This window comes from Schistocerca serialis, chromosome 2 (genome assembly GCF_023864345.2).
Source record: "Schistocerca serialis cubense isolate TAMUIC-IGC-003099 chromosome 2, iqSchSeri2.2, whole genome shotgun sequence".
In the NCBI taxonomy this organism is placed as follows: domain Eukaryota; kingdom Metazoa; phylum Arthropoda; class Insecta; order Orthoptera; family Acrididae; genus Schistocerca; species Schistocerca serialis.
Window position 1 is genome coordinate 388789198 of NC_064639.1, and position 16076 is coordinate 388805273.

The 16076-nt window shown below is 39.3% G+C and overlaps 1 protein-coding gene across 4 annotated transcripts in view; it reads right to left on the minus strand.

Annotated features, from left to right (window-relative positions):
* The window catches only part of LOC126457215 (ATP-binding cassette sub-family A member 7-like), a 594847-nt gene that overhangs the window by 34780 nt on the left and 543991 nt on the right, over window positions 1-16076 (minus strand). For all 4 annotated transcript variants that reach the window (XR_007585450.1, XM_050093334.1, XM_050093335.1 and 1 more), the window contains 5 exons: window positions 13564-13761; window positions 12245-12379; window positions 9267-9463; window positions 4250-4487; window positions 880-932 (listed from right to left, as the gene is read on the minus strand). Coding sequence is in view for 3 of the 4 variants with exons in the window: in XM_050093334.1 (XP_049949291.1) it covers window positions 897-932; window positions 4250-4487; window positions 9267-9463; window positions 12245-12379; window positions 13564-13761 (804 nt within the window). In the remaining variant the exon portion in view is untranslated. The remainder of the gene's footprint in view (window positions 1-879; window positions 933-4249; window positions 4488-9266; window positions 9464-12244; window positions 12380-13563; window positions 13762-16076) is intronic.

A 16076-nucleotide genomic window follows, 5' to 3' on the forward strand; every position in this document is an offset into this window, starting at 1 on the left:
ACCAGATCTCACTTCGTGTGATTTCTTTTTTATGTGGGGACACATCAAAGATCTGGTGTATGTACTGCCTCTACGACGTGATGTAGCAGAGCTCCAGGAGAGAATACGGGAAGCGACTGCCACAGGAGACAATGCCATGCTGGGACGGGTACAGCAAGAATTTGATCACTGTATTGCCATTGGCCGGGTCACTCATGTTTAGCATATCGAATGTGTGTAAGAAAAAAACTTTCAGAGTTTTTCTTCAAAATGCAATATGTATGACATCTGTACAATGTTTAGTTCTTGTGCAAGAAATAATTGAAAGTGTTCCTGAATTTTACATACACCCTGTACTTTGGAAATGAGAAAATTGAGGGATTTGCAGTACAAATTGTTAAATATCCAACCTATTACATACACTTTTGAGCACTTCACAAGCCATCGCACCCTGATCAGCACCTAAAAGAACATAAAGTAAAAAAATAGGTGCATTTAGGTGTAAATACAGTCTTACAATGCCAGGTTGAGACATTTTCATTCTGATCTCATAACTGCCATTTGACACAATCAGTTCTGGTAATTATGTACAACATATTCACAGAAAATTTTTATCACACACTACCCTATTGTTCCATTAAATGGTAAGGGATTTTGTACTATGTTACATTAATTCTCAAGATCTGATATTTTTTATGACACAATGCAGCTATATATTACAAGTGAAAGTTGGTACATAAGTGCATATTATAAAACAGAGCAGCAGAACCATATTCATATTTTATCACAATAAAGACACAGACTCTATCCTGTGTGTACCACAGATTGTTCATGCAAATATTCTTACACTTTATTGATAATGTACGTTACTGAAATTTCAGGAAATCTTGTACTAATTACCTTAGTGAGCTTCGTTCTCAACCCATATTCTCCATTGCAAAGTGCAAGAACACCTGCAACACAATGAAAATAGAAAGTGATTGTTTTATTGGTGATTTTTCAAGAATTGTGTACCATATGAAAATAAAATTGCGTTATTGGATAAAATCAACAGTTTATCACTAAAACTATCAATGCAGCGGCACTTTTTTAAAGAAAGGAGCAACATTCCCTGGTGGGCCATGTGCCCCCTAGTACTTGTTCTACAATGCCTACAGCACACCAAAGTAAGTAGTGTGATCTTTTCAGTACGTAAATAATATTGTGCCCAAATAAAAAGAGTAAAAGGTGGTTTGGAAAAGCCAATCAATCTGCAAGCCTACAAAAGACATTTTTCAAAATATAATATGTATCACAGGTGTTACTGAAACCACAGCTGAGATGAAGTGTAAGCATATGCAAAATTCTGAAACTGAATTTTTAGTAGATATTCCAAAAGTATCCTTAGACTTGGTTGACAATATTAACAGTAACTTCAGGCTCTGTGCAGATGATGCAGTTATCTGTAGTGAAGTACAGTCTGAAAGAAGCTGCACAGTATTCAGTCAGATTTCAAAGTGGCGCAAAGATTGTAGGTTTGCTTTAAATGTAAAATCATTCATTCCCAAAACAAAAAAAGTGTCACATCCTGTGACCATAATACCAGAAGGTCAAAGTTGGAATTAATCAACTCATAGAGATACCCAAGTGTAGCACTTTGTAGGGACATGAAAGGTACCATCACAAAGGCTCAGTCATAGGTGAAGCAGGTAGTGGACTTCAGTTTATTGGTAGAACACCAGGGAAATGCAATCAGTCTACAAATCACATTGTTACAAATCACTTGTACAATGCATCCTAGCATACCGCTCACGTGTGTGCAGCTCAACCAAGTAGGAATTGCAGGAAATATTCAACGTATACAGAGAAGGGCAACATGAATGGTCAAAGGTTCGTTTGACCCACAGGACAGTGTCACCGAGGTGTTGAAAGAAATGAACTGGCAGGCTCTTGAAGATAGATGTAAATAAACCTGAGTCAAGCTTTGCAGACAATATGATTCACAAGGAAATACTCTCTTTGAGGATAACTGCAACATTATAATTACGAGTAAAATATCAGAACTCACGTAGAGAAAGCAAATTAAACCCTCAGCAATGTTTACAATTGGTTATGAAATTACTTCTGAACATAGAGGAGACAATCAGCAAGCATTTGAGTTTGAAGAGGGAAAACAATACTAACACATTAAATGTAGATGAAAATTTCCTAAGTAATGTAAGAAACACCTTTTCACAGATGAATACTGACTGTTGCTTGCAATGGAATGGGGTGCACAAAGATACTAGTACAAAGAATGAGATCAGAATGTTGTATTATTGGAGTTTGTGACATTCTCCTGCTTTATTTCTTCAAAGATAGCCCTCAGTGTTGACATACTGCATTGTTACTGGCTGAAAAATGGGGGATGGAAATTCAACACTGACTACTGTAAATGATGTAACTGACAGTTGCACAGTTTTTTTACTTTCAGTTCACGACCCCCAATATTACACAGTTATGTGGCCAGTCCACTACTGGTTAACTTTTGATAAGCCTCATTAATAGTTTGCAGGCAAACATCGGCATACAGCTACAATAGTTTGCTGTTGAACATCTATGAGCAGTAAATACCTAACCACCCAGTTCACTATTTCTCAAATAAATTGAACATACACTATTGTTGCTTTAAGACACGTCCTATTTATGTTACACTAATTCCACTGTTACATTAATGCATTATTGTAACTTGAAACTGATACAGATTTCCTGTCTGAACATTGGCCATGGACTGACAGTCTCAGGACCAAAATTAGGGCCTTTACATATCCTCACAATAATAGGCACTGAAACTATACATTGTTCACTGTTCAATTTACAGAAATTACAATTAAGACATAATTCATCAATTAACTGAATATATAGAAAAATCCCCTCTTTTTAACAATTTCTTCTACCATTAAGGCTAGGCCGAATTATTTGTTTAAATAATGAAATTAACAGATATAGTTACATAAACAATGCTTTTGACAAACCTGGTACTTATTTTGGAATTAATTAAGGGCTGGTTTTGCTAACATGTTTTCAAATGGAGCCAAATAAATACTTTAAGAATCCTAGTAGTTCTCCTTCCAAATGATAATAATTAGTACAAAATTTATATTTGTTTATAAGTCATCAATAGCATTTAAGTCACAAAACAATTACGGATTTCACCCTATAACAAAATATATTAACTAGGAATAGTCAAAATAAATTAGGAAATTAATTACATGCACAAAACTAAGCACAAAATTAGGTCTGGTGCTATATTTCTTTCAGACTGAGGGACAATCTTTCTCTTTTATGGAAATGCACATTATACTCATATATGTTAATGGTATTAATTTAAAATGAAAAAATAAATTTAAGGAGGCAGATGGTAAAAAAAAAGAGAGGAAGTAAAAAGATCCCAGCTCACTTCATCACAAGTACCACAAGTTTATATAATGTTTCTGTGTACTCTCAATCCTTAGCTATGCTACACACTTTTTGGGGATCAAGCACATAATGTAGGGCTATGAGAATTATAAATGAATAGCAATAATCAGTAAGTTGTAAAAGTGTGTTGAGAGTTGGAGATTCTATTTGTGCCATATGTTTACATATATATTAATCCATTTGGTGCATAAAAAGCAGCTCTATTCATGATCTTTGAACAAGAGCTCGGCTTTGCTTACACATGCCAGTGGTGAGGGAAGGGGGAACTAGGGGGAACTAGCCTTTGAAGTCAGTGAATCAAACTACATTGTATCGCCCACGCAAACAGAAAACACACCTAAAACTAACAAGTCTAAAAAGGCAGTTAAAGCATATCATCTTAAATGATATATACTACACAGTAAAGGTTGTTGAAACAATATAAATTAAAGATTGGTAAATGATAAAAAAATACAATATTTCAACACAGAATATACTTTCAGAGTGTGACTGCGATAAGATTTGAATCGATAGTGTAACTATTGGAATTAACTAAGACTGTAAGTAATTACACACCTGAACATTTGTTAAATTTTAACTGTGTTTCAGTATTGCGTTAAGCTGATATGTGTAACAGATGGTTCTCTGGGCGAATGAACAAACAAGCATTCATTTTCTTGTTAGCAAACATTTTGTTCTGTGTAGTGAAAAATATTGTATTTTTCTTGTTAGCAAACATTTTGTTCTGTGTAGTGAAAAATATTGTAAACAAAACTATGCTTTGCAAAAATTTAACCAAATATAGAGCTACCATTTATATACAAATGTCAATAAAAGACCAGTAAGAAAATACCTCTTCCAGTTGAGTCTGTGAAACAGAATAATCCTGTATAAAACCAGACTTTCGACATACTTCCATTTCATGAAAAATTTTGGCCAAGTTCACTGTGTTTTGAGGAATCTGATATTTAGCTTGGTTACAATGTATTTCCCTCAGTGCTGCCTCAGGTAAATACTGTTTCACAAATTCCAATGCAGAATCAAATACTCCAGTTTCTCCGCGCACCAGCAGGATGTAACCTTCTCCATATCTGCAATGAAAAAGTTACATGCATTAACAGATTCCATTTCAAATTAATACAGTTACCTAACAGAGCTAAGTACCTATCTGTCCATTTATGATACCTTTCTCACAATGGCTAGCAGCAGTCAGCTCTCATTAATTAAATTATGCATAATTTTTTCTGGTTCAACTGCAACAGGATAAAGCTGATGTTCTTCATAAATGCGTAACACACAAAAATTGCTACGGAATATAAATTAATAAAAGAAAATAAACTATCATATAACATCTTTTTAGAGGAGTGATCGTTCCACATGAAACACTTATATGAGTTGATCTGATGCAAGGGCTTTTGCCTTCGAGTATTCTGTATATTGTATATCTCAGCAATTACTAGGACTGTGTCTGACCCCATACCAACCACATGTCCTTGTTCATAAATGCAATATACAGAAAACAAGTGCTGACTGGAGCATATTGGAATTGTACAGTGGATTTGTCAAAATGAATTCAGGAGTTGGAGACCTTTGCAGTAAAGCTAAATTTCTCTTGCACTCCTTTTTTTATTTATTGTTTTTTATTAGTAAGATTGTTCAGATACTTCGTCTATTTTAACAGAATTCTCTCTCTCTTTCTTACCAAGTACGCACATTTTGTCCCAACATATTCTGGCAACACTTGAAACTTCCAGGCTATTAGGCCATGGTTGACTGCAGTGCCATTCAGCCATTTTACCTCTAAAGATGTCTCTTGCAGTCAGAGAGGAAATGTTAGGAGAAAGTTTTTTACATTGACCACAGCCTAATAACCCGCAAGTTTTAAGTGATGTCAGTACCAGCATAAAAGCTTACATTGTATGATATTCTGGCAAGCTATGGACCATACATTTCCAGTAGAGAGGGTAGAGGGGTTTTTTTGGGCGCACGACAGCAAGGTCTTCAGCGCCCGTTCAGTAACATAGTGAGACAGGTGTCAAGAAAAATCCCAGAACAGGAATAGAAAACGGAACATAAAACACGGGGAACAATCATTGAAAAATATGTGCTCACCCACACCAAAGCGTGGAATGAAGCTGGGTGTCAGCAGTAAAACATGGACAACAAATGATAAAGGTAGCTAAAACAATGTAGCAGACGGAAGTGGCTGGCTGACCGCAAGGAAAAAGGGGGAGGAGTCAGCCACTCTGCAATACACTAAAACCTCCAGCCTAAGAGTTTAGGCCAGAGTCCAGACACATCACAAAACTTAAAAACCCTAGACACACACATCTCATCATTAGCTAAAACAGAAGGCAGATCTCCATCAACTTGTGCTTCCGCCCTTGCATCACGGTATAAAATGCAGTCTATTAAAATATGCTGGACAGAGATGTGCACACCAGAAGCATCACAAAACGGAGGATCCTCCCGCCATAATAAAAAGCTATGTGTGAGAGGACAGTGCCCGATCCGAAGACGTGTGAGGGCCACCTCTTCCCGCCTGAGCAACCGGCAGGAGGAATGCCACGGCCGAGTGGTCGACTTTACCAACCGCAGTTTATTGGCCGTCACCGCCAGCCATTCGTCCTCCCACAACGCCATGCACTTCCTGTGGAGTGCAGCAATGACTGACTGCAAGGGGATAGGACACTGGACCACATCCTGCTCTCTGCAGGCCTCCTTGGCAGCCCAATCGGCCTGTTCATTGCCCCATATTCCGACATGACCAGGCACCCAGCAGAAGGATACCTCTTTACCCCACCGTTGGAGCAAGTACAGTTGGTCATGTATCAGCTGGACCATCTCCTCAGTCGGGTACAGGTTCTGCAGTGATTGTAAGGCACTAAGAGAATCGGAGCAGAGAAGAAATCGATCGCCCCGAACACGACTCATCTGCTCCAGTGCCTTCAGGATCGCGTGGAGCTCCACTGCGAAAACGGTATATTCAGCAGGGAGGCGAATCTGGGTAACATGATCAGGGAACACCACAGAACAGCCAAGGAAATTCTCCTGTTTGGAGCCATCAGTGTAAACGACAGTAAAACCATGATGCATATCTAAAATGTTAAAAAACAGAGATTGGAATGTAAAATCTGGTGTGCCATTTTTCTTAAAATTAGTCAAATCTAAAATAAGTTTGGGCCTCCGGAGGAGCCAAGGTGGAGATCTGCTCCAACCGCGAAGTAAAACACGAAGACCAGCTATAGACATCGCACTGAGGCAATCCTGTGCGCGAATCCCATAGGGCTGCGTCGCATGTTGCCGGTTATGAAACAATCGTGCCAAAGGAGGCTGAGCAACGGTATGGTATGCAGGGGTGTATGGTGTGGACAAAGTTTTATATGCCTGGCGCACTGTAAGTAGCCGTCGCCGCATATGAAGTGGCGGTTCATCAGCCTCTGCACAGAGGCTTGGTATGGGGCTAGTTCAGAATGCCCCAGTGGCCAACCGAAGCCCTTCATGGTGCACAACGTCCAACATCCTTAAGTAAGAAGGCCTCGCAGACCCATACACCGTGCACCCATAATCGAGCCGAGATCGCACAAATGCCCTGTAAAACTGGAGCAGACAAGTCCTGTCAGCTCCCCATGTACTGTGGCTAAGACATTTTAAAATACTTAAAACCTTAAGGGACTGCCATTTCAGGTCTTTAAGATGAGGTAACCACGTGAGCTTTGAGTCAAAAATGAGCCCCAGAAATCTCACCGTGTCTTTAAAAGTAAGAATAGTGTCCCTCAGCCGCAACTCAGGAAAGGTTAAAATCGAACGAGAATGGTTAAAAAGAACACATACAGACTTCTCGGTGGAAAACTTAAAACCACTCTTCTGCGCCCAGTCATCCAAACGCCTAATCGTAAGTTGCAACTGACGAGTTGTCGTTGCAAGGCTTGAAGAAGAGCAAAACAAAGAGAAATCATCCACAAACAAAGAACACTGGACAGGACTTTTCACTATGGACGTAATGCTATTAATAGCGATGGAAAAGAGAGTCAAACTTAAAACGCTACCCTGAGGGACACCGTTCTCCTGCGCAAAGCGATCAGAAAGGACGTCACCAATTCGGTACCTAAAATATCGTGGCGAGAGGAAAGACTGAATAAATAGAGGAAGACAACCACGAAAACCCCATTCGTGAAGCTGCTCCAGGATGAGACGCCTTCAAGTGGTATCGTAGGCCTTTTCGATGTCGAAAAATACACCTAGAAGGTGATGACAGCGTAGGAAAGCTTGTTTTATAGCCGCCTCCAGGAGGGCAAGGTTATCGAAGTTGGAACGAAACCTCCTGAACCCACACTGAAAGCGACTGAGGAGTTGCCGGGATTCTAACATCCAGACAAGGCAGCGGTTGACCATCCGCTCCAAGGTCTTCCCTATGCAACTAGTGAGGGCAACACTACGGTAGCTACTTGGGCTCGTGCGGTCTTTCCCAGGTTTTAAAAAAGGGATTAAAATAGCCTCACGCCACGCGTCAGGAAAGTGACCCGACGCCCAAATGGCATTAAAAAGTGCGAGGAGGATTTCTTTGTTGCCCATTGTGAGGTGCCATAGCATACTGTAATGGATCCTGTCGTGACCAGGGGATGTGTCACGAGCTCCAGACAATGCAGAATCCAGCTCCCACATAGAAAATGGGCAGTTGTAAACTTCATGAGAAGTGGACTGGAAGTCCAGACGACATCTCTCAGCAACGGCTCTATGGCGCTGGAAACCTGGATTCTGACTGGTTGTTGCAGTAACTGTGGCAAAATACGCTGCCGTAGTCTGGGCACGTACATTTCCACACATATTCTACTGTTGTGATGTTACACACCAGAAAGTTCATATCCATACAAATTCGAGTGCTGTGATGCTACAGAAAGTAATTAGGTAGCATGAATATAGTATCAAAATAGTGTTGCTGAAACTATTTTTAAGCTTGTGAAGAATACTGTTATCTAACTATCCAGTGGTGAATACAAAGTCTGATTTGGACATCAGATTGACTTTTTAAGTATAGTTCTATAACAAAGGGTATGTCCATTCTGTCTCCTATGAAACATAAACCTAAGCAATGATGAAACATTGACATTTTACATGAACAGATCTGTATCAGAGTTGTGTATCACATTATATATGAAAAAAAGAAGAAGAAAATGACGTGAGTGTGTGTGTGTGTGTGTGTGTGTGTGTGTGTGTGTGAGAGTGAGAGAGAGAGAGAGAGAGAGAGAGAGAGGGGGGGGGGGACATAGCTTGAGTTGGGGTAGAGGAATGGGTGTGGTCCAAGCCTTGCAATAATTTAAAATTGGTTTCCAAGCAATCAAAATGAGTATGGATGATAAGTCTGTTTAGGATTGATTATTAGATAGTTTTATTGTTATCTGACTGCAGTTTCATTGGAAAGTTGTTTACAGAAAGAAAAGGAATTTAGAAGGTATCCTATCTCATTTATGATTAATTAACACTAAATAGTCATCAAAGTAAATACAGTGTTGTAATATGCTGAGCTGTGTATTTCTTGATAGACATGTTTTAAAAAAAGGTATAGCTTTCTAATAAACTTTCTGAAATCTAAGTCTCAGTGAATAAGGAATTTCCAAATCCGGCTTGTGTACATACCGATTGTGAAATATTGACTGCTTTTCACACAGTGCAACATTTGAGGTTGTGCACATTCAAAGTGCACAACATATATTATCTGCACAACTTATTTCCCGATAGCATTTGTAAGTTTCAGTTTTTTATGAATAATATACTTCACTTAAAATGGTATCAACGCTTTGGTTCAAAGCACTGTATTTACAGGAATAAATGAATATTTATCTATTACAGCAAAATGAGAAGGAACTTACTTATTTTTTAAGTGTTGTGGGCTCCCTAAACAAGTGAACTGTCCATCTGCCATTATGGCAAGTCTAGTGCACAATGCTTCACACTCCTCCATACTGTGTGATGTCAAGACAACAGACTGGCCCTTTTGAACCACTCGCTGTATACATGTCCACAGAAAACGGCGAGCTTTTACATCCATTCCTGTTGTTGGCTCATCCTTAAAATATTGAAAAAAATCAAAAAAAATCAGAACATCCTCTGCAATTGAGTTCTCATCATAATAAAAACTGGTAACATAAAGAGAGACAATAGAGGTCACAATCAATAAAATTTTTGAAAATCCAATGGGATGTAGCAAATGACGCACAGCCTATTTGGATGCCTATTCACTGAAATGCACTACTAACATCAGACTGTAAAGAGAGTGTAAGTAGAATTCATCTTGGCCTGTAGGTTTGTATGCCCTGTAATTTCCAAATATTTATATTCACTGAAAATCTTGCTTGAGCATATCACATGTAAGAATAAAAATGACAAACTTAATGAAGAGTGTGAAGAGTGCCCCCCCCCCCCAAAAAAAAAATTATATTTTGGTACTGAATCTGCATAACATTTTTAGTTTACTCAGAGGATACAAAGAAGAGAAACAACTATGCTATAATTCTTGAGACACATCTCTGTAGTTAAGATTGCTAGTGCTTGGCTGTGGCATTTGTCTCAGAGGTAGCCATTTCAAATTTGGGTGGCACAAGAAATTTTCATTGCTTGTTTTTGGCCAGTAAGAGGAAAAGAAGTGCTGGTACAGTTCATCACAATTATACTTTGCACTAATTTCCTGGATTAAATTCCAAACCTCTTTTCAGTGTCTCATGGAATGAAGATATGCTATATTGGTAGTGATCTGTCCATCGGAAGGGATATTAAGTTCAGCAAGTCCCTTGGTGCTTTTCAAGAGGAGTATGCTATTTGCCAGCACTGGGTCTCACTCTCTTCCTCCCCTTCATACTTAACAACACAGGCACAATACCACACCAAACAATCACTTATCATAATCATCCACACAACACAGACATACTATTAACATGTCAGAGGAAGGAAACAGTACATCACTTCCATTAGGTGATTGTGCCCAGAGAGCAAAATATGGGATTTTTGGCAGCTACCTCCAACTAGCATCTACCTCCAGCACTCGTCTCCAGTGTATGGAGCTGTCTTTGATTCTGATCTTCCTTGTTTGCATTTCATCAACATTATACGTATTTATGAGGCATACAACCAGCAATGAGCTTTTTGTTATGTTTAGAAATTAGTGCTCTTGTTTGCCTGTATCTTTTTTCCTCTACACCTCACTTATGTTCCTGCCCCAGTAATTACAAACAATGGAAAATCCAGGATGGAATGTAACAATATTGCGAAAAGGAAAGTTAATGCTCACCATAAAGTGGAGATGCTGAGTCACAGATGAGTGTGGCCTCAGCTGCCTGAGACTGCAGTCATGCGTGTGTGTGAGTTGCATTTGCATGAGTGTGTATGTATGTGTTTGTTGTCTAATTTTGATGGAGGCCTTACTGGCCGAAAGCTATATTTGTGATAGTCTTTTTGTTGTGTCTATCTGCAAGTCAGCATCTTCGCTATATGGTGAGTAGCATCTTTCCTTTTCATAATATTGTGGCCTAGTAATTTAAGTGTTACCCTCAAGTGGAACAACATGTGACATGAGTTGTCTTAGAAGCGATGTAGCTCTCTATCATACACTAAATTTTTCACTAATAAAAAGTGATCGTCTGCAAATATTTTTCCTTGCATTAATATTACAGCATCGACAACAGGTCTTTAGGGATGTTAAGGCGTCTTGCAAGGTTTTCAGCTGGAAATGTAAAGCACTATAGAATTGATAATTTCATACAACTCAAAGGACCTGGAGTAACTATTTGATTTTATACACACAATTCCATTTCTTGAAACCATTTTATTGCAGCCTCATTCAATTACAGCCTGAAATTAAGGCACAAGAGTGCTGTCATGTTGAAGTTGAAAACATTCATTTTTTTAACTGTTGGCACAGTGCCTTAGCCATACTCAGAAGGTACCAACTGTGACTACATGTCAATTCTTTGCTAGAACCACAGTGCTTCCATTTCATCACATCACCACTCACTACAGAATAGTGGCATCATTTTCTTTAAAATTGGTGTGGTTTGATAACCAAGCCTGTCACACTCAGTTTGTATTGAAACTGTAGTGGCTATAAACACTACAACAGAGTGTGTCTATATAACAATGAGTTCTAGATGAGTGTTTTTCTTCCAGAACATACCCATTAGCTCATAACAAATCAACTTTTTGAATATCCGTTCTACTTGTTTTTCTCTTTTGTTCGAAATATTCCACTGAGATTCAAGTACAAGCAGACAGAAAGTAAATAACCAATTTTTGAAAATATGTTATGTAATTGGTTAGATAAAAAAATCTACTCACAAAACAGAGAGTTCAGAAAAGTCACCCTGAACCCAGTGTCAGGGAAGACTTATCAGATGGGAGTCTCATCCCATCTGGTAAGTCTCCTCTGATCTCTGACTCTCCCCATGTCCTAAGCCTCACCAGTCCTTTCCCTTCACCCCTCTTGCTTCCTCTTCAACACTTCTGCCAGAAGAAAGAGCCACTGCTTGAAAGCTTGCAAATTTCAACACCTTCTTATATCAGTGTTCTGCTGCTGCCACTTGGTGAGTAGATTTTAATCTATCTGATTACATTAAAATCATTTTAAGGTTTTTATGTGATTTCCCTAAATTACTTAAGCTAAATGCCAAGGTGATTTCTCGGAAAGAGAACATCCAGTTTTAACCTCTATAATTGGCCAAACTGAGCTTATGGTCTGTCTCAAATGTCCTAATCATGGATTAGACATTTAACTTTAATCTTTCTTCCTAGGGCATTTACAGTTCATGAGGACTCTTGTCCTAATGTAAAAACTGATAAAAAAATATATGGATCTTACCAGAAAAATAAGGGCTGGCTCACCAACTAATGCTATTGCTGTAGCAAGTTTTCGTTTGTTGCCTCCTGATAATGTTCCCACAAGTCTATCTTGGTAAGCGGATAGTTCTAGTTCTTGAAGTCCGATATTCACCATCTGCAAACATAAATAATCAGTTTCTCAGCAGTTAAAGAATTTAATATCCAATATAGCCTTACAAATTGAAAACTAACTATGATAAACAAAGATAAAATTGCATTGGCCATGTCAGCTAATATCAGTACATAAGAGAGATTATGTGGAAACAACCACGAAGAAAATACATAAGTAAATATAAGAAAATCAAAATAACTTGATGTAGGTAAAACATGTCTAGGTAAGCAAACAGGAAAAAAATGTGAGAAGTGCCAGTGGCAAAGCAAATTAAATCAGTAGAGGTAAGCAATTCTTCACAAGGGCACATGCTCCCTATGACATTTATTATTTGAACACTTTCGAGATTCGGTAACTACCTTAATGCTCCCCTTCTGAAATCTATTTCCGAGTATTTACAACCTTGCAGATTTCAAAACTTGCCAGTAATTCACAGCTCTTCTTTTTATAGGATACAGGATAGCAATGATAATATCTCTACTGCTACAACTGTTTATCATGCCTGAGTAGGTGATAGTTCCTGTGTGTACACACTGCTGTTGGCAATTGTTCACAGGCTAACACATATAACAGGTTCTATTTCTAAGTATCTGGTGTGTTTTCCAGTAGAGGAAGAAGAGTTTTGTTGGAAGGTTGTGCATATTTTAGCTAATATAAAATTCTACCTAAGACCATTAGATAAGGACTATATCAAATTATTGACATGAATGATAACAATGTCTCACTGTGCATTTAGTTGCTGATCTGATTCTTGTTTGATGATTGCCAGTACAATATTGGTTTATTTTATTATATTTGACATAAACGGGGAGTGCTATTGTTCCTACTATTACTACTACTTTTAAACTGTTTCTATATCAGTTATATACAGGAATAATTGTCATAAGTTTTAGGTTTGCCAGCAATATGCTATTGGCTGGATGGTTTGTCCTTATGCATGTCAACTATCGCCTTAAAATGACATGATCGCCAAAACTGGCCAATAACGGAAAATAAATAATAATTACAGTGCAAGGTGGAAATGCTGTCATTTCTACTCACAAAATTTCAAGAACCAGTATTAAATGAAGAATCTAGAAATATACTTCAGCCCCCTTCATATCAATCACATTTTTTGTGCTTGTGGTCTGTCAACTGAGAAGTAGAATTAATATGTATAAAAGTACCACAGATATACAGACACGAACCTGTTTTTGCAGTCTGTCAGGTGTACCACGCAAACGGTTGTACAAATCCAGATGTTCCCTTGGTGTTAGTAGAGGATCAAGTGCATCAAACTGAGGGCAGTAACCAATATGCTTCTGAGCTTGAGCCATACCACTGTCAATATTAATGCCACAAATAAACACTTCTCCAGAAGTCATTTCTATGTCGCCAGTCAGAATCTAGAAATTGAAATGTATTATTTATAAGATTGCACAGTTCAACTGCTTCTTACTCATATTACTATAAAAAGTACACGAAGTAATGTTTTAAAAATTATGCACAGTCAAAATATTAGTACGGGACCTTCAGGTCCTTAATATATTGGAGTATACACCTTTCAAACAAGGAAATATTTTGTTTTTATTTCATAACTCGGAAATGTAAGTCTTAAAGCAATCACTAGATGTCTTCAAACAATGTCTCAATTTTGGCGAGGGTGAGTTAAACTGCAGATCACGTAAGAACTAAATAAACTAACTAGACTCCATATGAACAGGCCTCAGAAGGCCCAACAGCACCGACCAGCTGCCATGTCATCCTGAGCCTACAGGCACCACTGAATGTGGATATGGAGGGGCATGTGGTCAGCACACCATTTTCCCGGCCATATGTCAGTTTACGAGACCAGAGCCACTACTTATCAATAAAGTAGCAGCTCAGTTTGCCTCACAAGGGCTGAGTGCACCCCGCTTGAGCCAACAGTGCTCGGCTGACCGGATGGTCACCCTTCCAAGTGCTAGCCCAGCCCTGCAGCACTTAACTTCGGTGATCTGACAGGAACCAGTGTTACCATTGCAGCAAGGCCGTTGGCATCATGTAAGAACTGGACTGGTCAAACAACAGCTCTGGTGGACAAACCTCATCTGGCAACAATCACCAGGTGCCAACAGCATTACACTCCTACACATGTCAAGAACCAATAAATTACAACACATACTAGGTGATCACAAGTATCTGGACACTCCCAAAAACATACTTTTTCATATTAGGTGCATTGTGCTGTCACTTACTGCCAGGTATTCTGTATCAATGACCTCAGTAGTCATTAGACATCGTGAGAGAGTAGAATGGGGCACTCCGTGGAACTCATGGACTTCGAACGTGGTCAGGTGATGTGTCATACATCTGTACATGAGATTTTCACACTCTTTAACATCCCTAGGTCCACTGTTTCTGATGTGATAGTGAAGTGGAAACATGAAGGGACATGTACAGCACAAAAGCTTACAAGCCGACCTCGTCTGTTGGCTGACAGAGACCACCGACAGCTGAAGAGGGTTGTAATGTGTAATAGGCAGACATCTATCCAGAATATCACACAGGAATTCCAAGCTGATCCACTGCAAGTAGTATGACAGTTAGGTGCGAGGTGAGAAAACTTGGGTTTCATGGTTGAGCAGCTGCTCATAACCCACACATCACATTGGTAAATGCCAAATGTCTCCTCGCATGGTGTAAGATGCGTAAACATTGGACGACTGAACAGTGGAAAAACATGTGGCGTGAAGAATAACGGTACACAATGTGGTGATCCAATGGCAAGGTGTGGGTATGGCAAATGCCCGGTGAAGATCATCTGCCAGTGTGTGTAATGCCAACAGTAAAATTCAGAGGCAGTGGTATTATGGTGTGGTTGTGGTTTTCATGGAGGGGGCTTGCACCCATTATTGTTTTGCGTGGCGCTATCACTACATCGATGTTTTAAGCACCTTCTTGCTTCCCACTGTTGAAAAGCAGTTCGGAGACGGCGACTGCATCTTTCAACAAGATTGAGTCCTGTTCATAATGCACAGCCTGTGGCGGAGTTGTTACATGACAATAACATCCCTGTAATGGACTGGCTTGCACAGAGTCCTGACCTGAATCCTATAGAACACCTTTGGGATATTTTGGAATGCCGACTCTGTGCCAGGCCTCACAGACTGACATCAATACCTCACCTCAGTGCAGCACCCCATGAAGAATGGGCTGCCATTTCCGAAGAAACCTTCCAGCACCTGACTGAACATATACCTGCGAGAGTGGAAGCTATCATCAAGGATAGGGTGGGCCAACACCACATTGAATTCCAGCACTACCGATGGAGGGCGCCATGAACTTGTAAGTCATTTTCAGCCAGATGTCCAGATACTTTTGATCACATAGTGTAGCTGCTGGAATCTGTGGCATATCTTCCTCAAGCACAAGCAGCCCCAAGTGGCTTACCACTTCGTGTGAAGTGCAGCTGTTTCTCAGCTAGCATTGCAAGTAAATTGAGTCATCATGCTAAGTGTCTGCAACTACGACTGTATAAGAAGATGATGGATAAATCCTGTACTGAAACTGTTTAGATTTCCCATCAAGGAAGAAAAAAGATTACGGAGTTGTGTTTCGAATTAAGCTGATTGAACACATCAGGTACAAGTAAAAGCACTTAGCACTCATTCCTCCCTAAACTTTGTTGCTTTTACATGCAGATATTGTGTGCCAATGCGCTTCCTGCACAGGAAGTACT